Source organism: Lepus europaeus, chromosome 14, assembly GCF_033115175.1.
Source record: "Lepus europaeus isolate LE1 chromosome 14, mLepTim1.pri, whole genome shotgun sequence".
In the NCBI taxonomy this organism is placed as follows: domain Eukaryota; kingdom Metazoa; phylum Chordata; class Mammalia; order Lagomorpha; family Leporidae; genus Lepus; species Lepus europaeus.
The window spans coordinates 44,533,727-44,561,418 of record NC_084840.1 but is presented as its reverse complement, the minus strand read 5'-3'; the positions used below and the strand labels follow the sequence as shown (position 1 = coordinate 44,561,418).

At 38.3% G+C, this 27,692-nt stretch overlaps 1 protein-coding gene across 1 annotated transcript in view; it reads right to left on the bottom strand.

Moving 5' to 3' along the window:
- Positions 1–27,692, bottom strand: part of MALRD1 (MAM and LDL receptor class A domain containing 1) — a 405,586-nt gene that overhangs the window by 195,812 nt on the left and 182,082 nt on the right. The window contains exons 21-22 of the mRNA XM_062210772.1: positions 27,416–27,663; positions 23,662–23,953 (exon numbers count right to left, since the gene is read on the bottom strand). Of these exons, the coding sequence (XP_062066756.1) occupies positions 23,662–23,953; positions 27,416–27,663 (540 nt within the window). The remainder of the gene's footprint in view (positions 1–23,661; positions 23,954–27,415; positions 27,664–27,692) is intronic.

Here is a 27,692-nt window from a genome sequence, read left to right as displayed (position 1 = left end):
TCTGCTGCCATACCAAATATTTACTACGTTGTGCTAGAAATGAGCGATTTCTCTCATATTGAGAAATAGGTAACATGGTAAATCCAGTTCAATTCAATGTACTCTAGGTAAGGCTAAAATCCATCTGGGCTGAGAAATTTAGGGTACCATGTCTTTGTTCCTGGGCCACTGATGACACTCGCGACAGTGATGAGAAAAATATAATGGCCTCCTTCCTCTATAGAATAACTAAAAGTGAGAATAACTTGAAACCTCCCATTAACCCTGACAGCATCCTTTATAACGTAGGACCCTGGGAACACCACATTATGAAGATCCATCCAACAAAGTGTGAAGATAAAGAGACCCAGGAGTCAACTTGGTGAAAACCACTAAGAATTTCATTTGGTCAGGTTCGGCCCTTTGATTAAGTGTAAGTGGTTTTGTGTTCTCGTTTAAAGCATAAAACTCTCACCTATGTGTCAAAGACTAGATAAACAGGATTCAGAGAGATTGGCATAGGAAAGTTTCACACTATTTTTATGTTTTATCTCTTTTCAGTAAGAACTGAAGTAGGCAAACTGACAAAATCATAGAATAAGTGGATAAAGAGCAACCTGTTCAATAAATGATATAAACTGAGAAAGCACAGATGTTCCTGAAGAGTTAAAATAATTGGGCCGCAAAATCACTGACAGCTTGATAAGGGGATAAAGCATTATAAAATTTAATGCCTGCAAGAATAGCCATATCATTGCCTTTGTGAAAACACAGTAACCTGACAAGAAATTCCTCCCATGGATATTCAATAATGTAAAGTACATGTCTTCTTAAGAATAAGTAAGCTAAACCTATGGGAACTAAACTTTACAACAAACTTCCAATCAATCAAAGGTACAAAGAAAGTTTTCAGGTCGTTATTTCATTGATTCCTTCATATAATAAAAATTAATTAAACCACTGCTTTGGTTACAGATTCATGGCTCTGGCACAGGGAAAGAATGATTAGAAAGTATTTGTCTTCATGGTATTTGTTCTTCAGTGGAGGCTAAAGACAATGACCTAAATATAGAAAGAATGAGTGTGAGTGGAAGAGGGGGTAAGTATATGCATCAGTAAAACAGTTTGTGAAGGAGAAAGCCATGCAAAGCAGCTGAGTTAGCTGTGAGTACAGGGCACTAGGAAGGAAAAGATGGAATTTTGGAAGGTGATCAAGAAGTAAGTGGCTAGATCCCTGGGAGCAATGTGCTGCAGCGTAAGAGGGTGTCTGGGAGACTGGCTTTGCAGTTACTTCATGGATTTACTCTGAACAGGAAGCCATTTCCAGCTTCAGCCCAGCATCATATAAAACTAATATTATATAAAAACACTTGACTGACATATGGGAAGTAGACTGAAAAGGGCAGCCTGTATGGAGAGACCAGTGAGGGAGTAGGCATCTGGCACAGTGGTTAAGATGCTGCATGGGATGCATGTATTCCACATCAGAGTCCCTGAGTTCAAGTCCCATCTTTGCTCCAACTACCTCTGCAAGCAGCAAGTGATTATTCAAGCATGTGGGTCAAGGCCAGCCGTGGAGGAGACAAGGTTGAGTCCGGGTTTCAGCCCAGTGTAGCCTTATCTGCTACAGGCATTTGGGTAGTGAACTTGTAGATGGAGGACCTCTCTCTGTCTACATTTCAAAAACTAAGTCTTTTTTCTATTTTTTGAAATAGGAAAAGACAAAAACAAAAACAAAACACCAGCAAGGGGCTGTTGGAGTAGCCAGCAGGGCAATGAGGTAGTTTCAGACTCAAGTTATTAAAGATATTAAACAAGTAGTGCTGGGGTTGGGTGGGTGGGTGGGTACTGTAGTACAGTGAGTTAAGTCATGGCTTGAGATCACGTCTTCTCAGATCAGAGTGTAGGTTTGAGTCCCAGCTACACTGCTTCAGATCTGGCTTCCTGCCAATGTGTCTGGGAAGGCAGTGGATAATGGCCCAATTACTTGGATTCCTGTCACACACATTGGAGATCAGGTTGGGGGTCCAAGCTCCTGGCTTCAATCTGGCTCTTTCACCCACATTGGGAGTGAACCAGCAGGTAGAAGATGCTTCTATCTCCCTCTCTCCTTTATCCTCTGTCTCCTCCTCCCTCTCCCCCTCTCTTTCCCTGTCCATCAATTCTTTCAAATAATTTGGAAAACCTACTGCCTGGAACAAACTAAGTACCCAGCAAATGTGAGCTATTTTAAGAGTATTAGCAATGTTGATATTGACAAGTAGTTGAAACTGGAAATATATTTTTAGTATAGAGCCCAGAGAAATTTTGGTAGACTCAAGGTAGACAATCAGGGAGCGAAAAAGATCCAGGACTGCATCTAGGTTTTTGGCATGATACTGGTTTAAGTGATTTGTTTCCTAAATGAGGGATGGGGAATTTGAGGCAGAATAAGTTCCATTCTTTTTATTTGCAAAAAAGACAAATTAGTATCATATTCTATTATTAATGCCTTGTTTTTAGAATATTAATATGTATTATTTTATACTACTATCATCATAATTCCTTGAGAGGCAGAGGACAAGATACTGTTGTATGGATGAAGAAAGTTGAACTTAAGGGGCTGGCACTATGGTGCAGTAAGTTAATCCTCCACCTACAGTGCCGGCATCTCATATGGGGGCCAGGTCTATCCCTGGCTGCTAGTCTTCCAATACAGCTCTCTGCTATGGCCTAGGAGAGTAGTAGAAGATGGCTCAAGAGCTTTAGCCCCTGCAACCACGTGGGAGACCAGGAAGAAGATCCTGGATCCTGGGTTCGGATCAGCTCAGCTCCAGCTGTTGTAGCCATTTGGGGATTGAACCAGCAGACAAAAGAGCTTTCTCTCTGCCTTGCCGTCTCACTGTCTGTAACTCTACCTCTCAAATAAATAAAATCTTTAAAAAAAGGAAAGTTGAACTTAAGAGGTGCCTAAATGTATCAAATTCTATAAATTAGTCAAGACATTTTAGCACAGCATATGATACATTGGTAAATATTGATTCTTCTGCTGTACTGATCTATTATCTCTGGGGAAAATATTGTTGAATTTTCTTGGAAATTCACTGATGAGTGACCACAATATGTATGATGTTTGTATAAAAAAGGGAAGAGGACCCAAAATTACTTAGAATAGGTTGAAAGTGGATCAAAGGTTAAAGGAATTGTGGTAAGATACTGAAAGCTTAAAACAAGTTGTTTCCTCCTGAAGAATTTTTTTTAAAATACAAAGTAAAATTCAATGAACAAATGAAGAATTAGTGTAAACTAATCCCTCTATACTGTCTTCAGATTGCTGCATAATTAAGAGGCCAAAAATACGATGAATATACGAACACATCAAATAATTTTAACACCATGAATTCCATTTGTTTGAAGACAAGATGTAAAACTGTCTCATTAACTAAGCCTGGAACCTAAAGCCATTAAAATCAATCCACAGAACTTCAGGGACTTATTAAAGGCAGGATTTAATCAGTTCCTTTAACCTTTTGGTCTAAAAATGTTTTCCATGACTAAAATTGTTATTAGCACTATTAACAACTCACTTGTAAGGCTGTTTTGAAATACAAGTAAATGATTTTAAGACATTTCAGAAGAGAATGGATCACAAATTATATGAAGTAAAATTTAAGTGAGCTTATGTTTTGATTAAAAAATAAAATTAGATATTATCATTGCTAATTTTTTCATTAATAATTTCATTTCATTATCATAGCAAAAATCAATGCAATGTCAACTGTTGAACCAGACCTTTTATATATATTGTCTTTAATTTTTAAAACACTGAAACATAATTATCTTTACTCTATACCTATATTATTTAAATTCTTAAGTAATTCATATTGCTGATAGAGGGCAGAATTTGAATTTAGACCCAGGTGGACCTAACAACATACTTAGTGCTCCTTTCCATTCCAGCTCATTGCATAAAACTCTAATAGCGAAAGTAAGAAATAACAAGAAGAGAAAGAATACATCTTTATCCTATTGGAGTCCATAAATAAAAACAATGTATACATTTATATTAAAAATTTACTAATAATATTCTATATATGCTGGGAAAACGGAATGATATAAGTACGTGGTAAGAGGGATCTATGGCACCAAGTGACACAACATGGGAATCACCAGTGGTAATGCTACCGAATACCTGGGTACTAAGCTTACTTTGAAAGGAGAATGGAAGTCATCAAATACAAAGAACAGAAAACACCTTTCCATCAATTAAATAGTTGCTTAAATAATAATAAGAAGCATAATTCTCACAGTATTCTTGTGGATATAATTCAGCTTTGTTTAACATTCAAACTCATATTTTATAGTACTTTATAATTTATGCAATTTCATATGTGTGTACTTGTATAGAAATACACACTTATAAATATGATTATTCATATATGTGTGCATAAGCATATGTGTTCTGTACTTAACTTTCAGAGAACCATGTACAGACCAAGCAAATCAGCATTACAAGAAGAGCTCAAAATCCACACCTTGTCACTTCAAACTTCAAGTAGAGAATTAGGGGAGATGTGATCAAATAGTATGCTAAGCTGTCTGCTATACAGTTAACACAGTTCCTCGTGCTCCATCCACAACAGGGTTTGGTAGGCTTTGGGGAAAGATAAAGAACTTGTGTTTGATAGGTTGAATAATGAAGCACCAAAGCTCCTCATTCTGGGTAACCTGTGACCATGTTACAGAAGGGCCAAAAAGATGAGATTTGGAGAATATGATTAAATTTGAGGGTGTTGTTTGGGGATAATATCCTGGACTAACAGTGTAAGTTTAAACTATTTAAAAAATCCTTCAAAGTGAAAAAAGAAGAAAGTATAATAAGGACAAAATTCAGAAAAGAGGCAGAAAATTTTTAAATTATGAAAATTATTTGACCCACTGTTACTAACTTTGAAGATGGAGCAAGGAAGCCTCTGGCCAAGGAACATGCTGGTCTCTAAAAATTGAGTGTGACCCTCAGCTAAAATCCAATATGGAAATAGCGACTATGTTTTACATGCACAGGGATGTGACTTCTTCCACAAAGGGACTGCCAATCACATGCACACATGTACACACACACAGAAAATGGATTCTCTCTAGAGCTTCCCATAAACACATCACTACCCATACTACTTGGCTCAATGATACTCATCAGATTTGTGAAATACAAAACTGTGAGATAATAACTTTGTGTGTTTTTTAAGACAATAAGCTTGTGGTAAGTTGTTGTGGCATTCATAGAAAACTTATTAACTGGGACATTAATGTTATAATTAGAAAATTGTTTTTGACTGATTCCTTTCTATGGGATTTTGGAGTAAGTCATACTAGAGTTAAATCATTTGTTTTTGTTTTTGTTTTTTACACATAGAGTTAGTGTGAGAGACAGAGAGACAGAGAGAAAGGTATTCCTTTGGTTGGTTCACCCCCTAATTGGCCGCTACGGCTGGAGCTACGATGATCCGAAGCCAGGAGCCAGGTGCCTCCTCCTGGTCTGCCATGTGGGTGCAGGGGCCCAAGCACTTGTCCCATCCTCCGCTGCCCTCCCGGGCCACAGCAGAGAGCTGGCCTGGAAGAGGAGCAACCAGGACTAGAACCCGGCACCCATATGGGATGCCAGCGCCGCAGGAGGAGGATCAACCAAGTGAGCCACGGTGCCGGCCCGAGTTACATCATTTGTAACAGGAAGATAATCTTATCTACAGTAGATTGTTTTAATTGATCCTATAAAAAATAATCTAAAATGCCAAACAATGCCCTGATATACCATACAATACATATTTTCAATATATTAAGGCTGTCATTATTGTCATTGAGATATTCATGACAGGTCCATCATAATATCACAGATTTTTATTATGACACATTTATTTACAAGGATGTCTCTCCTACTAACTTAAACTTCTTATAAAATAGTACGAGATTTATGGCACTTGTGTTTACATCATTAGGGACTAGAACATTATCATGTGTCCAATCAATAAACATGTAGAGTTGAAGTGAAAGACCAAAGATGTCTATACTTCATCCATGATGCATAGGGAGACTCATCAATAATTCTCAGTGGAGGAGTAATATGATCACAGTATTGTTCTAGGAACTTTAACCTTCTGTGACTGTGAAATCAATCGAAATTGGGAGTGACCAGAAGTAGCAAGACTAGTTAGTTCTCAATCAATCTTATTTCAAATCTGATTTATTACAATATTGACAGAGAAGTGGCCTAATTCAATGCTGTGTTTTTAATTCTGAGAAGACAAAAACCTAAAAAAAATAAAAAACTAATTCAAATCCAATATTTTTTCTACAGAGCATTTCTACTTGTGGTTCTGAATCCAGCAGCGAATATAAAAATCATAAAAGGCAGTATTACCTGCCAAGCAATATCTATTTTGCAAACTGTAGTAGGAAATTAACCAGGTATGATCTCAACTGGTGCAGCTCAATACACAAGAATGCACTGATTTGGAGGAATAAATCTGGGCATAAAATCATGTGAAACTATTCCTGTGAGTCTTTGCCTACAGTACTTTCTGGTTACAAACATCTTTTAAAATGTTTATTTATTTATTTGAAAGACAGTCACAGAGAGAGAGGGAGAGACAAACAGAAAAAAAGAGAAGGACAGACCTTCCATCTGCTGGTTTACTCCTCAAATGGCCGCAATGGAGGAGTCACAAGCCCAGAACTCCATCACGGTCTTCCACATGGCTGGCAAGGACCCAAGTATTTGGATCATTTGCTGCTTTTCCAGGCACATTAGCAGGGAGCTGGATTGGAAGTTGAGCAGCCAAGACTTGAACTGGTGCCCATATGAGATGCCAGAATTTTAAGCAAGAGCTTAACCTGCTGTACCTCTATGCTGGTCCCTACATTAGGTTTCATGAGTCATTAATTTTAAGAATTATAAAGAACTAACCATAAGAATAATGATTGGAGGAAACAGTTATGAATTAAGACTCATTCAGCCTAATAGGAATTTCTGAACCAAGGAGTCACATGTCTCAGGAGTGAACATCTGGTCTACTCTCTCAGCATATCTAAGTAGGATAGCAAGCTCATAAGGATCTGTACCAGGATATAAAAAGGAGAATTTGACACTTGTCATCTATGGCTAAACTTTAGTCAATAAGTAATCTAAATGTCCTTATTACAGTAAGGTGATCTTTTGTGTGGACATAACGTCATTTTTAGAGAATCAAACTAGGATAGAAATAAACAAGATTATATATTTCAAATAGAACAAGGTAAAAACATTTTTTAAAAATTCAAGACTCAATTTATTTACAACTAGATTAATTAAAAATTATGTAAGGGCTGGCGCCGTGGCTTAACAGGCTAATCCTCTACCTTGCGGCACTGGCACACTGGGTTCTAGTCCCGGTTGGGGCGCCGGATTCTATCCCGGTTGCCCCTCTTCCAGGCCAGCTCTCTGCTGTGGCCCGGGAGTGCAGTGGAGGATGGCCCAAGTGCTTGGGCCCTGCACCCGCATGGGAGACCAGGAGAAGGACCTGGCTCCTGCCTTCGGATCAGCGAGATGCGCCGGCCGCAGCAGCCATTGGAGGGTGAACCAACGGCAAAAAAGGAAGACCTTTCTCTCTGTCTCTCTCTCTCACTGTCCACTCTGCCTGTCAAAAAAAAAAAATATATATATATATATATATATATATATATATATATATATACATGTATGTAATAATGCATCTCCTGAACCAGGGACAATTCCTTTTAGTCCTGTTATAGAAATGTGCAGAATATATTATCTGAACCTTCTTTGAGCTTATAATCATACTATTAAAATAAGGTATTCATACATGAAGCACAAGATAAATAATAAAGACTAGCTTGCTGATTTTTGGTCTAAAAGGCAAGATTAATAGCTTTCCAGAGTAATTCTTGGGTCTAGGTTCTGCTGCCACCCAGTGGACACCATGAGCCCTTAGTTTGGCCAAGCCATCCCTGAACCAAGCTGAGAAGTTCCTGTAAGCAAGATCCCAATGCAGTCGAAGAGTTCCTCTAATTGTTTAGAGAGGGAGTCAAGGGCCCCTATGTCTGTGGCAATTTTTGCATGAGGAGGACACATCCGTGGGACATTAGCATTTCTCTTCAATATGCCATCTTCATCTAAAGGGAAGACAGTTGGACATTTCAACTCTGTGGTTAGCACCTGAGTGGCTCCAACCCAACAGAGGTTCCCAACAGAAGGACAATATTTTTTTCTCAAAGGCAATGCATTTGGTAGACCTCATTTGGCAGGAGAAATTCAGAATCTAATAGGATCTTTTCTTTGCCAGAGGTTTCATCAGTGATAGAAACCTATAGTTCAGAGAGGCCTTGGACAAATTCTATCCAAGAGAAAAGCTTCTGAGACAACTATCTCCACTGCTGCTAACACTGTATGCTGTGTAGGAGCCCATTTAATTTTGGGCAAGTTTTCTTATTAATTTATAGTAAAAACTCTAGATGAGGAAAATATTTTAAACTCGAACTTCCATTTTGGTAGTAGGGGCCATAGGAAATTCAGTTTTTCTGTCTCAGGGATCAATTTTTGAGACAGCCTACATTGTTCCATAGAATTCGACTTGGGTGTCAATGAAAGGTCTGAGAAATCTACCTGTAGGATGCTGGTACAAGACACAAGTTTTCTGGGTTTGTGATGAGGGACAGCTTATTATTCATAGTAATAGTAGTAGCCACAATATCACCCTTTATCTTAGTTTGCTTAGTCTGCTTAGTCCCCAAGTTCCAATTTCTTTTTTTTTTAACTTTTTTTAAAACTTTTATTTAATGAATATAAATTTCCAGTGTACAGCTTATGGATTACAATGGCTTCCCCCTCCCATAACTTCCCTCCCACCCGCAACCCTCCCCTCTCCCACTCCCTCTCCCCTCCCGTTCACATCAAGATTCATTTTCAATTCTCTTTATATACAGAAGATCAATTTAGTATAAAGGTTTCAACAGTTTGCACCCACATAGACACACAAAGTGAAACATACTGTTTGAGTACTAGTTATAGCATCAAATCAAAATGTACAGCACATTAAGGACAGAGATCCCACATGAGGAGCAAGTGCACAGTGGCTCCTGTTGTTGACCCAACAAATTGACACTCTAGTTTATGGCGCCAGTAACCACCCTAGGCTGTCGTCATGAGTTGCCAAGGCTATGGAAGCCTTCCAAGTTTGCTGACTCTGATCATATTTAGACAAGGTCATAAAAGACAGGGTGAGGATAGTAACCAATGATCCTAAGAGTGGCATTTACCAGGTTTGAACAATTATACAGCATTAAGTGGGGAAGAGGACCATCAGTACACACAGGCCCAAGTTCCAATTTCTATGGGTGATGTGAATGGACACAAATGGTGCAAGAATATGCCCTGAATTGCACTGCAGGGGAGGAACCCCCAGGAGAAATTATCACCGTATTCTAAATCTGTTAGCAAGCCTGTACAGATAAGTTTGTATTTTGGAAAGCTGTATTTATATAAATATCAATTAAAAGATAAGCCAAAACAAACAGCAGGCAGTACTACTTTGTAAAATATGTGGAAATACATTGGAAAATTATCTCCCAGTATTGGGTGAGTGGTGCTTATTTCTTACTAGGACTAATGAGTCATTTCCCAGATCTGATGTGAGTTAATACTTGCTCCAAACCCATCATCATCTGTTCTCTACTGGGGGTCATCAGCATTACATCATCTCTTTAGTAAAAGCAGATCTAATTCATATCATCAGTTATTTCCCTTCCTTATATCACTTCACTCCCAGATTGAGCCAATTGAATTAACGGCTATCACCCCTCAAGATAGCTTGTCATTCAAAAGACCTTTATCTACTGCTTCCCCTCCAACCTTGCTTCCCTGTGGCTCACCCCTACCCAACTTCTTACTCTGCTGTAACTTCACAGGTATATAAAGCCTTTTATCCCATTAAATAGGGGAAAACCTCAGGTCCACACCTGGTCTCTCTTTAAGACTGAAGGTGGGAGTCAGATAATAAAAGAGCTGCAAAAGTATTTGCTTAAAGAGCCATATTGGACTTCTTACCTCTGCAGAGAAACATAGATCTCCATGTTTGATCCAATCAGGTGAATGTATTCCTTTTTGGTGTGAGTTTTAGAAGTCACCTGGCTTAGGAGACAGTCTATACTATGATTTGGATGCGGTTTTTCCTCCAAGGTTCATGTGTTGGAAACTTGGTTCCCAATGTGACACTATTAAGGTGGTGGAACCTTTAAGAAATGGGATCCAGTGGGAGCAAATTAAGTCATTGAAGATGCTACCATGTGAGGAAACTAATGCTATTCTCATGGGACCCCCCCCCCCCATTAGTACTTGAGAGAGAAAATTGTTATAAAAGAGAAAGAGTAGCCCCTTCTTGGTCTCTAGTATCCTTTCTCATCACATTATCTCTTCTGCACATGTCCCCACCATGATACTATCGGCCATGGTGTGACGATGTGGCCAAAAGGGCTCTCACATGAGCTGAGCACATGCTGATGTCATGCTCTTGGACCTTTAAAACTGTGAGTTAAATAAACCTGCTTTCTTTACACATAAGGAATCTTCAAATAGTTCATGTAAAATATGCTTTATGGGAAGAATGTGTATGGACTTCAGAAAATCTGCACAAAAACTAACATTTTCAATCCACTTTTGCCTGAATTTTTTGAGCTACCTTCTTATTCAGCTTCAGATATTTTCTTAAAGCAACAGAAAATGAGCTATTGTTTATCTTGGGCGTCTTTTGGCTGAAAATCATCACAGTCTCCTACAAAGGGCCTCTGGGTACTAACAACGTAGTCACGTTGTTCTCCACGTTTGAGGTCGGGGTGCGTGGAGCAGATGTCAAAAGTTATGAACAGGCCGGCGCCGCGGCTCACTAGGCTAATCCTCCGCCTTGCGGCGCCGGCACACCGGGTTCTAGTCCCGGTTGGGGCACCGATCCTGTCCCGGTTGCCCCTCTTCCAGGCCAGCTCTCTGCTGTGGCCAGGGAGTGCAGTGGAGGATGGCCCAAGTGCTTGGGCCCTGCACCCCATGGGAGACCAGGAGAAGCACCTGGCTCCTGCCATCGGATCAGCACTGTGCGCCGGCCGCAGTGCGCCTACCGCGGCGGCCATTGGAGGGTGAACCAACAGCAAAAGGAAGACCTTTCTCTCTGTCTCTCTCTCACTGTCCACTCTGCCTGTCAAAAAAAAAAAAAAAAAAGTTATGAACAGTTCTCTGCATGAGAGACTTGTCATCAGGGCTTCCTGTCACATGTTGCAGACATTAAGCAGCAGCTCTTACAAGCATCCTTTATAGAACTGGGTAGAAGTCTTCCCAGTAGTTAAAACTTTAGTCAGACAAAAAGAAATTCCAAGTAGAAAACTTTGTTGTGGAACAGATTCTATAGCAAACTGAATCACAGGAGCTTAAAGCATAAAGTCATGTGTGAGATGACCCAGGTGAGCCATTCATAACCTTTCTACTCGCTCTGCTCAGAGACACTACCCAAGATTCTAATAACTTTGCAATGTATTGTTTATAAAGTGGTTATAATTTCCTTTATCTTCCAAACATTATAACCAGCAGCTCAGTAGTACAGAGGCATGTTAACATCCTGATATGGTTCTAGAGGTGCCATATCTACAGAATACAGGATTTATAACTCTATTTGTTTAGTAACAAGCAGCAAAGAAGCCAATCCCTCTCCACCAGGGAGGAATCAGTCACAAGACAGCCATTCTCTGGTCACCTTGATATACTTAATTACCCATATGTCTAGGTAAGGACACTATGGAATATTAAGGGATAGTTTGACACACTCAGCAAGGATGTCAAATAGAACTAATGGTCCCTTCAGATAGGCTAAATTAAAACTTAAGAGTATTGGTTCAATTACATGCAAAATAATAGTACAATGCAGTCAACTAGTATCATTTGATACATGCAATAAATTTCATTTTCTGTATTTAACACTATACTATAATGATTTTGATAATTGAGATGTCAGTGTAATATACTATTATATTGTATATATACTATGTAATATGAGTATCTGTAAACTATAAAAGTCCTAGTTTTTTGTTAATAGTAAAGTGATTTAGTGACAATATTTTAATAGAGGATATCAAATTAATACAAACAAGAAATATGAATTTGCCCCTTTGCCTTAGGGAATAGCTAATCCCTGTATATGTGAGATATATTTATTTCATTCCCTGCTAACATGAAGTGCAACCCCAACACTTTTCCTGTTACTAACAAACAGAAAACAACAACAACAAAAAACAAAAAAGAACTCCCTTCATCTGTTTCTCCATTCCCTTTATAAGACAATAATACAATTACAGCCCTCATTTTTGCTATTACTTTAAGCCACTCACTGTGTATTAAATACGTGTACACAAATATCAGTAAAATTAATGATACTTTTACCAAAAAGTAAAAATGCTTTTGATGAGTCATTTAAAGCCAACATTCTATTTCTAATAGTATATACCAAGAATTTGGTAGAAATTATGATTCCCAAGTGTCTTGTATACATAGTAGGCCCTCTGAACACTTATGTCAAGTTGTAATTTGTTCTTTTTTTTTTTTTTTTTTTTTTTTACAGAGTGGACAGTGAGAGAGAGAGACAGGGAGAAAGGTCTTCCTTTTCCGTTGGTTCACCCTCCAATGGCCGTTGCGGCCGGTGCACCGCGCTGATCCGAAGCCAGGAGCCAGGTGCTTCTCCTGGTCTCCCATGCGGGTGCAGGGCCCAAGCACTTGGGCCATCCTCCACTGCACTCCCGGGCCACAGCAGAGAGCTGGACTGGAAGAGGAGCAACCGGGACAGAATCCGGCGTCCCGACTGGGACTAGAACCTAGGGTGCCGGCGCCGCAGGCGGAGGATTAGCCTATTGAGCCGCAGCGCCAGCCTGTAATTTGTTCTTAATAACCCATTTTATGAAGCCAGAACTACCCTCATGCCAAAGTGAGACAAAGATACTGTAAAACAGAAGAAAACGAAAGCCATTATCCTGGAAAATAATGAAGGGTGGGAGTATGGGCAGGAAGAAGGGTAGGGGGGTGAAAAATATCACTATGTTCCTAAATCTGTATATATGAAATACATGAAATTTGTATACCTTGAATAGAATTTAAAAAAATCATGGAGGCAATAATCCTCAACAAAATATTAGTAAACTGGAGCAGGTGTTTGGTATAGGAGATTGCGCTGCTGCTTGGAACGCCTGCATCTTACTGGAGTTTCTGATTGAGTCCTGGCTTCTCTACTTCTTTTTTTTTTATTCTTTTTATTATTTAATAAATGTGAATTTACAAAGTGCAACTTTTGTATTGTTGTGGCTTCCCCCCCCACAACCTCCCTCCCTCCCGCGGCCCTCCCCTCTCCCACTCCCTCTCCCATCCCGCCCTTCATCGAGTTTCATTTTCAATTACCTTCATATACAGAAGATCAACTTCTAATCCAACTTCCTGCAATGTGCCTACAATGCATAAGATGATAGCCCAAGTACTTGGGTTCCTGCCAGGTGGAGTTCCTGGCTTCTGGTTTCTGCTTGACCCAGCCCTGGCTACTGTGAGCATTTTGGGAGTGAACCAGCAGATGGAAGATCTCTGTCACTCAGCCTTTTAAATAAGTAAGCATTTTAAAAATACTATCAAATACCTATGATTTGAACTTGATATGGCTTGTAAACTAATTAAGACCTTCAAGGCTCAAAGTCATAAAATGATGGCAATAAGAGGGTAGAAACTCAAACCAATGATGGCATTTGGGAGGTGGGTCTAGTGGAGGAGCCTTAAGTCATTGGAGGAATGTCCGTGGAAGAGAGTTCTCACAGGACGGTTGTTTATAAAAGTTAAGCTCGAGTCAAGCAGATGCTGTCTACATCCTGGTTCACCATGTGATTCTTTCTTTCCACTGATTCTGTCCTTACTCTAATCAGAAGCCAAAGCAATGACACTGCCCGATCTTGAATTTAAACTTCTAAAACTGTAAGCAAAATAATTATTTTATCTGTATAAAGTTAGATATTTCACTGTAATAACAAAAAAAGATACATATAAATCTTTAAAATATTCATATACCATTATCAAATGGAATTTATACATGGTACATGAAGAAATTTAAACAACTGTAAGTCAGTTAATGGGATATACCAGATTAACATAAAATTCTTGTGATAATTCCAATAGGTACACAAAAGGCATTGGACAAAATTGAATACTCTTTCACCATAAAAAAAACTAGCACTCTCATAATAATTTCAGTATTATTCATGATAGCCAAAATACAGAAACAACACAAATATCCCCCAATGGATAATAAATAGCAATATGGTGATACACACACACACACATACACACACAATGGAATATTATTCTGCCTTTAAAAATAAGAAAATTTTGGGGCTGGTGCTGTGGCACAGTAGGTTAATCCTCTGCCTGCAGTGCCAGCATTCCATATGGGTGCTGGTTCTAGTCCCGGCTGCTCCACTTCCAATCCAGCTCTCTGCTCTGCCCTGGGAAAGCAGTAAGAAGATGGCCCAAGCACTTGGGCCCCTGCACTGGCATTGGAGACCTGGAGGAGGTTCCTGGCTCCTGGCTTTAGATTGGCTCTGCTCCAGCCATCGCAACAATCTTGGGGTGAACCAGCAGATAGAAGACCTTTCTCTCTCTCTCTCCCTCTCACTGTCTGTAACTCTGCCTCTCAATTAAATAAATAAAATCTTTTAAAAAATAAGAAAATTTTGCCATTATGTGGCAAAATAATGACTCTGAAGGACATTCTGCAAAATGAAATCAGCAAGTCACAGAAGGACAAACATTACATGATTCCACTCATACAAGGCTTTCAAGCTGTCAAATTTAAGGAAACATATTACATTAGTGGTTGCTACAGGTTGAGGATTGGGAAAACAGGAAATCAGAAAATTGTTACAACAGACATAAAGTTTCAGTAATGGAAGGTAAGGCCTAGGGATCAGCTGCACAAAATTGTACCTATGGTTTGTGATGTGGTACTATGCAGTTAAAAACTTTAGAGGGTAGATTTCATGTTGAGTGCTCATACCACAATATTAATTAAAATATAAGACAGTAAGTTTGCCTTCATACTAGCAGCAAAGAAATTACTTGAAGATTTACAATAGTACATTATGTCTCTTATGAAGAACTGGAGTAAAGAAACTCCAAGTCTCCAAACATAAAATAATAAGGGAAAAGAAAATGCTAATTACCATGTTTTAATCAGCACACATTGTATACCTGTTGAAATATTGCACTATAAATTATAAATATCTATAATTATTACCAGTTAATAAAAATAAATTAATATTTGCAGATGATTGCTCTTTGTGAGCCTTGTTTTTAAACTTTATTATGATACTTCTACAGTGTCCTTTAAAGGTGTATCTCTGCTACCAAGCCTGACTTCTGGGAACCCTACTGAATAACCTAGTGAACAATAACGATTTTTCACATTGTATGAGCACTGGGAATCATTTAGCTTGGAGGAGAAATGAACTTCTGAAATGTCTCTCTCTACCTATGCATCTTACAGCAAACAATCAAGATGGCTCTTAAGATGTATCAGATGTCCACCAACTAAGTCTAATTTTCTCCACAGGCTTCATCTCTATATTTAATGTGCAGAGTATACCTAAAGTATGGCCCTATAAATCATCAGCTTTCATAATTAAAGATAAAAAGAAAAGGGCAGGCCAGCGTTGTGATGTAGCAGATTACGGTGTCGCCTGTAATACCAGCATCCCATATAGGTGCTGGTGCATGTCCTGGCTGACCCACTTTCGAACCAGCTCCCTATTAATGAGCCTGGGAAAGTAGAAGATAACTCAAGTACTGGGGCCCCTGCTGCCCACGTGGGAGACCTGGAAGAAGGTCCCTGCTTCAGCCTGGCCCAGTACCAGCCATAGAGGCCATCTCTGGAAGATGGACGATTTCTTTGTCTCTCCTTCTCTTTCTGTTACTCTGCCTTTCAAATAAATAAATAGAACTTAAGAAAAGAACAAAGGAAGGAAGGAAGGAAGGAAGGAAGGAAGGAAGGAAGGAAGGAAGGAAGGAAGGAAGGAAAGAAGGAAGGGCAATTTGCATTTTTGGTGAATAGAAAAAACTGACAATTTAATTTCATTCCTGTCACCCCAGATGTTGTTTTAAGTTGTATACAAAGTTACAAAGGAAACTCCAAAAAAGTGGCCTGTCATATAGATTTGTATGTTCACAAACGCTCGTTTCTGAGAAAAAGGAAGCCATGGCAGCATCAAGACCAAAACCATAACTTCCAAAATGATTTTCACTAAAAAGGGAAGAGCTAATTGAATATTTCAAAGATTATATTTTCTTTTTTCTTATTAAAGATTAACGGTCAGTGATATTCTACCTAAGAGACATATACTCTCTGTTCCTCTGGAAAATAAAATTAACATGTGCTATCTTTACCATTAACCCTACTTTCCCTAGATTATAGCCTACATTTACTAAAGAAAACCAGGAATTTGCATGGATCTAGCAAAAATATATAAATTTTCTTGTTATTTTGTTACTTAAAATGAATAATAGATTGAATATCATTATCATCTGATTTCAACATCTTGGAGATGTGTCAAACTACTTTCAAACATATTCCAAACCATTTTGAAACAAAGTAACTTTTTTCAAGATGGTTTGCACTATTACATCAATAATATTAGTTGTAGCAGTCTTTGCTACACTGTTTTGCTGAAAATTATACTTCTGTATATGTTAAGTTTTTATTTGTTTGTTAGAGGGAGAAAAAGTGCTCCCATCCATTGGTTCACTTCCCAGATGCTCTAAATGGCCAGGTCTGGGGCCAGAGGCAAAGCCAGTAACCAGGATCTCAATCCAGGCCACATACATGGGTGGCAGGAATCCAATCACTTGACCATCACTGTTGCCACCCAAGTCTGTATTAACAGGAAGCCGGAGTCAGGAGTCAGAGCTTGATATCAAAGCCAGGCAATCAAATATGATATGCAGGCACCTTAATCACAAAGCTGAACACCTGTCCCTTTCTATTTTTAAGGTAAACTGTAAGGCTATATTGTAATACAAAACATACTTAAAGCAGTATGCGTTGACCATATATTAAACATTATAGCAGGATATTTTGTGCAAATAAAATAGCATAATTTAAAAGATGTACCAATGAACACAGTCATCACTAAAGATCATTTAAACAAAATTAAGAAATAAAAATCCTTCTTGGTAAAGAAAAATATGTTTCATATTCATGTCTTCACACTGTATTACAATACTATCATCATTAGTACAATCTTGAATATTCTTTTGGAAGATAATTCTTTTGGAAGGTCTGGTCTTTAAAATGCACAGCAGTTTCTCTACATTCAACAGTGTACTCGGGACTTCTTAGCTTTTCCTTCCACTTTGCACTAAGTTTAATTCAGGATAATTAAAAATCACTGTTTCTACTGAATATAATGATCCCCAAGATGAAGACTCCAAAGAAAAAGCAACTAACCAGAGCAAAATGACAAAATCATAAGTCATGCCTTTTTCCATGTCTCAGGAACTATATGGCCAGCTTTAAACTTCAGCATGGGGACTGGCATTGTGGCACAGTGGGGTAAGCCAACATCTGCATGCCAGCATCCCATGTAGGCACCAGTTCAAGTCCTGGCTGTACCACTTCCAATCCAGCTCCCTGCTAATGTGCCTGGGAAAGCAACAGAAGATGACTCAAATGCTTGGACCTATTCCATACACATGAGAGATTCAGATGGAATTCCAAGCTCCTGGCTTCAGAATGGCCCATAATGCCCTGGCCATTCGGTCATTTGGGGAGTGAACCAGTGGATGGGAGCTCTCTGTATTTCTCTTTCTGTATATTTGTCTTTCAAATAAATAAATAATTTTAAAAGGCTTCAGCATGAATTCATTTTTTGTTTGCACTTAAAGCAGAAGGTTAATCTTTAAATCTTTATATTTTATGAATGTTTGCTTTCCACATTTGGGTTACACTATTTCTGTATTAATGCCCATTTTTTCTAATAAAAAAATTCTTAACTTCAAATTTTGACAGTACTTCCCATGTTCACTGAACTTGGTAAGAAAAGCCAGACATTAAAAGCTATTTTGTGAATCAAAACTGATTCCATCATTCCTGTGATAAACACTGATTAAGGCCTACTATTTATCCAGAACAATATTAAAGATAAAGATTAAAAACACATGAGAGGGGCTGGCATTGTGGCATAACATGTACAGCCAGTGCCTGTGATGCTGGTATCACATATGGGCACTGGTTCACATCCCCACTGCTATACTTCTGATCTGCCTCCCTGCTAATGGCCTGAGAAAAGCAATGGAGGGTGCCCCAAGTGTCTGTGGCCCTGTCACCCACATGGGAAACCTTGATGAAGCTCTTGGCTCCTGGTTTCAGCCTGGTCCAGGACTGGCTGTTGCAGCCATCTGGGGCAGTAACCAGCAGATGGAAGACACTCTCTCTCTCTCTCTCTCTCTCTCTCTCTTTATTTTTGTTTTATTTTTTGACAGGCAGAGTGGACAGTGAGAGAGAGAGACAGAGAGAAAGGTCTTCCTTCTGCCGTTGGTTCACTCTCCAATGGCCGCCGCGGTAGGCGCGCTGCGGCCGGCGCACCGCGCTGATCCGATGGCAGGAGCCAGGTGCTTATCTTGGTCTCCCATGGGGTGCAGGGCCCAAGGACTTGGGCCATCCTCCACTGCACTCCCTGGCCACAGCAGTCTCTCTCTCTCTCTCTCTCTCTCTCTCCTTTAACTCTTTAACATTAGTAAATAAACCTTAAAATAATTTTTTAATAAAAAATAAAACACATGAGCCTTTCAGCATAAACCTGACTCTTTCATGTCTTGAGAATTATAACAAAGATTAGTCTACAGTTCCTTGTTTGCATTCAGCTATAAATATTACAAATACTTTGTAAATACTTTTTAATAAAATCGATCATTTCTATCATAAGATTTAAGCTCATGGCTATATTTTAGTGGTCATGCTCCAAAATCTTTCCCAGGCCCCAAATATTTAATCAACAGCCTTATTGAAAGGCTCAGCTCATGAGGAGAGAAGAGAGGAGAGAAGAAAGGAAAGCCACAAAATTTGGATACCAACTTTTTAGTCTTTGGTAATTAAACTCCAATACGTTCGCTTTATGTAGAGTGCTGTTTGCAGCTTAGACCTGGGGCTCTCCTTTGAGAAACGTAGACTACCTTTGCTTCTGTCCTTTTGGCTCTGCAAGTTGTCATTAAGCAAATAACCAACAGAAGACTAGTTTTCTCTGTGCATTTATGCTTCTGTCATCAGCCGAATATCAAAGTTTCCCGGATAGTTTACTCTTTCTTCTTCATTTGTGCAGCTCTCTATTCCCCTTCTATGTCTTAGGTACAAAGGAACCCTGCTATCCAGAAGCCACATGGACATTACCATCATGAAGGAGGCAGGATTAGTGTATGAATATGCTTCATAGGCAGTTGTGGTTTTGCTCATATTTCCTCTCCTAACTTTAGTTTAACACTCAGTAAAATGACTTCAGTAAAATTATTTGTGAGAGATTTTTATCTAGTTGTACTACTAAATTCTGGTTAATGTTGTATCAGTGTGCTTTAGCAACATCTAGAAGCATACCTTAAAGAAAAATTAGAACATATCTATTAACTATTTTCTTTCTCTCTTCATTACTTTGAAGAGCTGCTTAAGACATTGTGTTGGGGGAATCTTCATTTCTAGCTAAAGATCTTACATATATATATATATAAATATAAATATATGTAAATATATATATATATGAGTATGTAGAGGGGACCTTAAAGAGTTCATGGAAAATGGAATTAAGAATAATTTTACATTGGTGAAAAAAACTGAAATCCATGCATTTTATCTCTAACACATTGCCCTTGGACTTCATGAAGATCCCTAATATGCATGGTTTTCAAAGATTTTTGTGTTAAAACACACTTATCATTTAATATTATTTTCCATAAACATTTTGAAGTACCCTTGTATATGTGTGCATATATGCTTTAACTATATTGTATTAAAAGGCACTATAAATCACTGATAAACCATGATACATAAAAGAATATACTGCCTCAAAAGTTTGCACAGAACCGCTGAAAATATACTAACATGGCATATCACAGCTTGCAGAGAGCAGCCTATATTAATTGTGTGATGGGGCTTTGTACTAATCATCAAATCTTTAATATGAACATTGATTATAAAAATATTACACCAACATTTTAAATTTATGTGGAATAGGCTCGAGTATTAATAGAAATTGAAATCTGAGATGCACATTCTGGCAAGATCCTATGATACAATTTCTAGAACATTAAAATCCTCCCATTACAGGAAAATTGATTTCTACACTAGTACTTTATTGTACTATACTATGCATGGAGTTTAAATTACTAAGACATTCAAAAATATTGTATGCTTATATGTGCAGTAAAAGTCACCAAAACATTTGAAAAATAGCTAGCACGTGCACATATTCAAATGAATATTCTTTGGAAAAGCAATAAGGATGCTGAAATTGAAGTCCTTTCACAAATACGTGCTCAAGCAATTTCCCAGCACAAATAATACTTTATGCTAAGTGAGCAGTAGAGAACTGAATTTCACTCAGTTCAATTTCTTTTGCACTAAGCAAGATGAGGGATAAACAAGCTGGTCACAAATTGTTTTGAATTGATAAATGTGTGTTCTCATACAGTCAAGTGCAAATCTAACCAACAGGAAATTCTAATTTTTCCATTTCCAGGCTGACCTGTATATTTACTCTGAAGTCTTGGTCCAAGCCATAAAACAGTATAAAAACTGTCCATGCTTGTTGGGTAATATTTTCTTCATAATATTTACAAAATATCATGAATAATATCCAGTCTATGATCTAAGGGAAATCAAAATTGAGGAATGGAACATTTATAGGCATGAATGCATGGAAGAATTACAATGACAAGTGATTTCCTTCCAAAGTTATATAGAGGGGTAGGCTTTTGGCATAGTGGCTAAGGTGTTTGCATGTTGTGGCCGGTGTTGTATAGTAGGTAAACCTGCTGCCTGCGTCACTGGCATCCCATTTGGGCACCAGTTCAAGGCCTGGCTGTTCTACTTCCAATCCAGCTCCCTGTTAATGTGCCTGGGAAAGCAGCTGATGACGGCCCAAGTGCTTGGCTCCCAGCACTCACGTGAGAGGGGAGACCTAGAGGCAGCTCTGGGCTCCTGGCTTCAACCTGGTCCAACTCCTGCTGTTGCAGCCATTTGGGGAACAGATCAATGGATGGAACATCAATCAATCAATCAATCAATCTGTGTGGGGGGGGAACTCTGCCTTTCAAATAAATAAACCTTCAAAAACAAAAAGATGTTTGCATGTAACATCAGAGTCCATAGGTTCAAGTCCTGGCTCTGCTTCTGATCCAGTTTCCTGTTAACGAAGGCTCTAGGAGGCAACAAATAATAACCCAAGCCACACAAATGGTAAACCTGGAATGAGTCTCAGGCTCCTGGTTTTGGCCTGGACCATTCCCGGCTCACTTGTGTGCACTCCTTCTTAAATTGTGTTTGTTTATTTGAAAGGCAATGATCATAATGGCTGGGACTGATACTCGCCAAAGTCAGGAGCCAGAACTCCACCTGGTTATACCACATGGATAGCAGGAACCCAAGCACATGGGCTATCTTCTGCTGCTTTTCCAGGTGCTTTAGCAGGGAGCTGGGTCACAGGCAGAGCAGCTGAGACTCGAACCAGAACCACAGTACAGTGTGCCTGCATTGTAAGTAGCAGCTTAACCCACTATGCTACAATTACAGCAAACTCTATCTTCCAAATAAAATACATTAGGAATAATCAGAATTTTTATTAAAAAGTTACTTATAAATGTTCCTGCTAATTCCATAGCTTACTATCCTTTCATTTTAAAATTTAAGTTTGTTTTTGTACTTAATATCTGCTAAAATTCATGAAGAAAACTTTCTAGAAAAAAAAATCATCTTGAATAAATACATTCAGCAGAAGTGCACCATGCAATTCTCATAGCCACAGCAACATTCAGGAGGGAATCCTCTGTGCTGTCAATCTTCAAATCTTCATCTACCTGTTCAATCTGAAATGGAACATGAGCTTTTTCTTGTGCAATGTATTACACAGAAAGTACTCCAGTGAGTTTTGTTTTATGTGATGTACATGTTTTTCCAATATATATATTAGCCAAAAAAATCACAACCAGGAAAACAGGGTAAAATGAGATATAAGCATTCTATAAAATTTGGATATTCAAAACCAAGAGATTTTCTATCAGGAAAGCATTTTGGAGTATATCTTTATATATGAAAATCAACTTCTTTTCTATCCCTAACTCATATCATACCCATACAAGTCATCAAACTTCTATGAACCTCAGTTCTATAAGAGCTTGCAAGCCCAAAACATCAAACCACTTTAATCTCATCTTTGTCTTTTTCATCTGTCCATGACTATAATTTCAATATTACCTTTGGATCTATATTGTGACTGCTAACTTTTATTATTTTGAATAAATGAACACATTTAGCAATTAGACATGGGACTTTTGTGAGATGAATTTCTTTGAAGGGAACAGGAAGGGCATAAGAAATCTGAATCCCTGTTTTGAGTAACAAGAACATGAGGAAGGTAGAATAGCAGTATACAACTTGCTTTTATGAAATTTCAACTTATGCACAGTTTAACTTCACAATCTCCCCACCAGGAAGAGAGAGGCAGGAAAAAAAAAGATAATTATGTGCCAAGCTTGAAGACATATGTGTATTATTATCTCAATTATTTTTCAAACCATTCAATTAGATTTCAACAGCCCTATCTTTCAAGAAAACAAAGGTCAAAATTAGAGAGGTTAAGTAGATTAGATGACATAACACAGCAAGTAGGTAATGCCAACACCCAAATTCACATCTTTCACAGACATTTTGCACAAAACATCATGTATTGAGCTCACTAAATTACTGAGCCACATATAACTAGCCAGATTTTCCTAATTCAGAACTTTGACTGAGTTGCTCTGAAAACATTCTCATCAATAAGCAGCAGTCATTTCAACTGTTGCCAGATATTTCAGGAAAAGGAGTTATCTGAAAGAGGAGCTACTCCATTAAGGCCCCATTGCTTTACAGGCATTTTTTTTTTCCTTAAGCACAAGCTGATGAGCATGTTATACCCTGAAGCAAACTTATTGTATAGCTCATCCTTGGAAGCAGATGCGGTAAAGCAACACACATGCACACACACTTTGACCCTGCTATCATTATATATACTTAAGAGTGAGTTAAGCATCTGTCAGTAAGTATGGATATGACAAAGGTCAAATTTGCATTTGAAACATTTAGAAGAGGAATAATCACTGTCTTCTTATGAAAATTCCTTAAACAATAATTCTTATCCTTTATCATTTAGAAATTAACAAAACTGCCATCAAAACATAGTCTTAAAGATATTTTTGTAAGTAAAAACTTCAATGATCATTTTTAGTTTAAAAATATTTTCTTTTTTCATATGAAAGCAACAAATTCCTAGGTGTTTATGTCAAATCTTTTATAACCCCATCTTTTCCACTCTCCACCCTGAAAAATATACCAAACACAAATTAAAATGTACCTGTTGGGAGAGGCACTGCTGGTTCTTCTTTGACAGGGTGATGGGATGACAGACAATTCTCTGTGAGTACAATGTCATCAAGTGCAATATCACCATGGTAGCCTTTCCCTACTCTTCCTTCAAATTTGAGTTGGAAGTCCTCATCACCAAACAGTGGTAGTTCTTCTCTCTTCCAGAAATTGCCTTGTTCTGCAGTGAGGTTAAGGAGGACCGTGGTTTGGTTTGAGACTGATACCTGAATCAAGCTGAGAGCCCCAATGCCATTTCCATACATGTGATAATGAAAAATGATCTGTAACCAAGAATAGATTATGTATGATTAAGACAATTACTTCCATTTTATTTGTAGATATATCACATTACTTCCAACTTTATTAACAGATTCTAGAAGGAAAATGACATGTGCATGTCCTATTGCTCTGTGTATACTTTACCACCAAGTAAAGACAGGATGGCCTTGAATCACACATTTTGATATATGAAAGAATATATGAAGAGACAGAAATTTAGGAGGAAAAATGAACTGAGTTTACTTTCTGTACCTTCTAAAAGCAGGATTCCTCAAAGCAATATTTTTAATGCACTCTCCAAAATGCATGCTAAGAACTGAATCCCCACTGCTCTAAGTGTTGACAGGTGGGATCTTTAACAGGTGATTACAGGTCACAAGGCTCTGTATTAATGTTACTGTTGCAAAGTGGGTTCATTATGAAGAAAGTAGGTTTGTTACAGAAGTAAATTCAGCACCCTCTCTTTGTGTAGTCTTTCTTGCATTCCTCCTCTGATATTATATCACATGGCAAGAAGGCTCTCGCCAGATGCAGGCACCTCAAACTTGGACTCTAAGCCTCCAGAACTGTAAGAAACAAATCTCTGTTCTTCATAAATTAACCAGTCTCAGGTACTCTGATACAGTGGCTCAAAATGAACCATCACACTTGATAAACTCTCAAAGCCCACATTAAAGGAATAAAATAGCACTCGACAGCAGTGTATTAAAAAGACTTCTGGAATTGGCTTTGTGGCATAGCCAGTAAAGCCGCCACCACCTGCAATGCCAGCATCCCATACAGATGCTGGTTCGTGTCCCAGCGGCTCCACTTTCAATCCAGCTCTCTGCTAATGGCCTGGGGAAAGCAGCAGATGATAGTCCAAGTGCTTGGACCCTTGCCACCCATGTGGGAGACCCAGATAAAGCTCCTGGCTTCAGCCTGGCCCAGTCCGGCCATCACAGCCACCTGGGAAGTGAACCAGTGGATACAAGATTTTTCTCTGTCTCTCCCTCTCTGCAACTTTTTCAAATAAATAGTTAGCAGACACTAAGAAGATCATTTCCACCTCATGAAACTTAAATAATTCTCACTGAAGTAGAATACTCACTTGCTTATTCTACTACATTCTTGTACTGGAAACAATTTATCTTAGTTCTACAAGACTCTCAGACTCCACTACACACAATAAAACCACCAGAACATCAATTATCCAACTTTTACATGAAATGTTAGAAGCAGCCTTGGGAGTTCTTCCTAATAAGAGATTTTCAGAGATCAACAATTTAATGTTTTAAAGATAGAGTTAACTGTATTTTCAGGCATTTTTATGTACAGCATCAAAATCTGAGAACATTTGGAGGAAAAATGCTTTTTAAGTTTTTGTCTTCTGATTTATATGGATTAGAAAAAATTTTAGTGGATGACCTTCACAGGAAAAAGACATTTTTTAAATACTAGCTGTCACATATAGGTTATTCAAGGCAAATGAGCTTGTTTTTAAAAATAAATAATTGATTAAACAGTGTATACTGTGCAATGCTTCAAAAAATATCAACTAAAAATAGACGAACCATAGTGACTACACCCAAATTTCCAAGCAGATGAAATAATCAAATATTATTCTATGATCCAAAATTACTTTTAAGTTTTCAAACATGAGAAATTTTATGATCACTGGAAATTGTCCTGAGAATGATGAAACTTGTGGGGTGGTGCTGACCCATTTTAGTGAAATGGAGAGAGCCTGTCAGCATCAATAAGCACCAGAAGATACAAGTGCATGGCCCACCTCTACATGGACCTCTAGCAGCCACATGCCTGGTCTACTCAGTGTTCTGTTTTATGACCATCACCATCTTTGTGTGACAATGATGAAGGGTATGTGCTTCTGTCTCAGTAAATACTTCTCTGTCTTATTAAGGTCATCTCTTGATTGATAATATAAGGTTAAGATGAAAAACCAGTCAACACCTCTATTCCCAGGGGAACACCAATGACAATGTAATGTGTATCACACAATAACACACAGACAAATCCTGTAAATATTACCTCTTATAGAGAGCCATTTTCACTGGAAATTCAGTTACTCAGAGGTCTGACTTCTTTCATCAATCTCTCTCCATCTTTCCTATTCCCTTACTCCCTCAATACATGAAATATATTAAGACAGATATAAAAACCCAAAGCTAAAACAAAAACAAAAACCAGTTTTTTTGTAGGGAAAAACACAAGAAGACAATGACTGTAGTAGGGTGTTGAAGGCTGGTCAATGTGTCTCCCTTCCAGAGTGAGGGATCTTTCTACTGTGGACACAGGTTTAGCAGAAGAGTGCAACTTAAAAACAGAAAGATCACTTAACTCTTTCCAGATCTGACTTGATCAGCTAACAACTTTCTAGATGTATTTTTGCTCTCTTTTCAGTCTTCATATAGTAGGGAACCCCTAGAGGGAATCTATGTGTGCATAATTTATAGAGATTACATTCCATGTGGTATTTATGAAGCATTCTCTCAGAAGTAAAGTTCTTGTGAAGTCATCTCTGAGAGCTTAATTTATATTGTAACTTAAGTAAACTTAATTTCTAGCTCAGTTGACTCAAATCTGTTACGGAAAATGAACACAAACCATGAAAAAACTGAGTGGAAAACCCAGCAAGTATTTGTCATATGCGGCCTTTGGCACCAAGAGCCACCCAGTGCTATTACGACTTTTTTTCTAAAGATATTTTTATTTATTTGAAAGAGTTACAGAGAGAAGTAGAGCCAGAGAGAGCAGTCTTCCATCCAGTGGTTCACTCCCCAGATAGCAGCAACAGGCAGAGCTGAGCTGATCTGAAGCCAGGAGCCTCTTTCAGGTCTCCCATGTGGGCACAGGGGCCCAAGGACTTGGTCCATCTTCTACTGCTTTCCCAGGCCATAACAGAGAGCTGGATAGGAAGTGGAGCAGCCAGGACTTGAACTGGCTCCCATATGGGATGCCACTTCACACACCTTTTCTTCTAATTTTCAAAGGCTAAGGACCATATTTTCTTTTTGTTTACAGAAATGTATCTTTTTTTATGGATACATTCAGTCTTTCCTATGAAGAATACTTTAACCATTTCATGTAGCTCTAACTAATCTGTAATTCTTGATAATATTTTATACTGCTTTTTAATTTTTTCCTGTTGGTGAAATTCCCATGGTTCCAATAATCACTACACTTTGAAGAAAAACAACTGGTATTTCACTTTTTTGTATTATCCATGGTTTCAAGTTATAACCATGAAATTCCCAATGGTTTTCAAAATTCTGATATGTATGAAATTATCTATTGGAAATTCTTTTAAGATTTCAAATAAATCTTCCCTTTCATTCTAACTCTCTCTTTTCCATTTTTCACATATCCCAACTAGAGAAAATTTTAACTCCTCTTTGTTCTGGCACCACTTTGTTCTGTATTTGGTTTCACCAACAATTACAAAATCTATTGTTTTTCCATACCTTGCAATTTTTGCTTCTCTTACTTATAACTGGACTTGAAATTCTAGCTGCTCTCATGGGCTGCTGTGGGAACAAGCTCTTTATGAAGATGTAATGCCCAGATGAATTTCCCAAGGTGTGGTCTGCCACTGGCTCTGTGCCTGTAGCAAGGATGCTGCTAGCTTTCAGATTCCAGTCAAAATCTTCATCCTGCTCCTGCTCCCACGCACAAAGGTCAAACTCAAAATCACAACGTCCCCTGGAGGTACCTGGAAAACATTTTCAATCTTATGTTAGA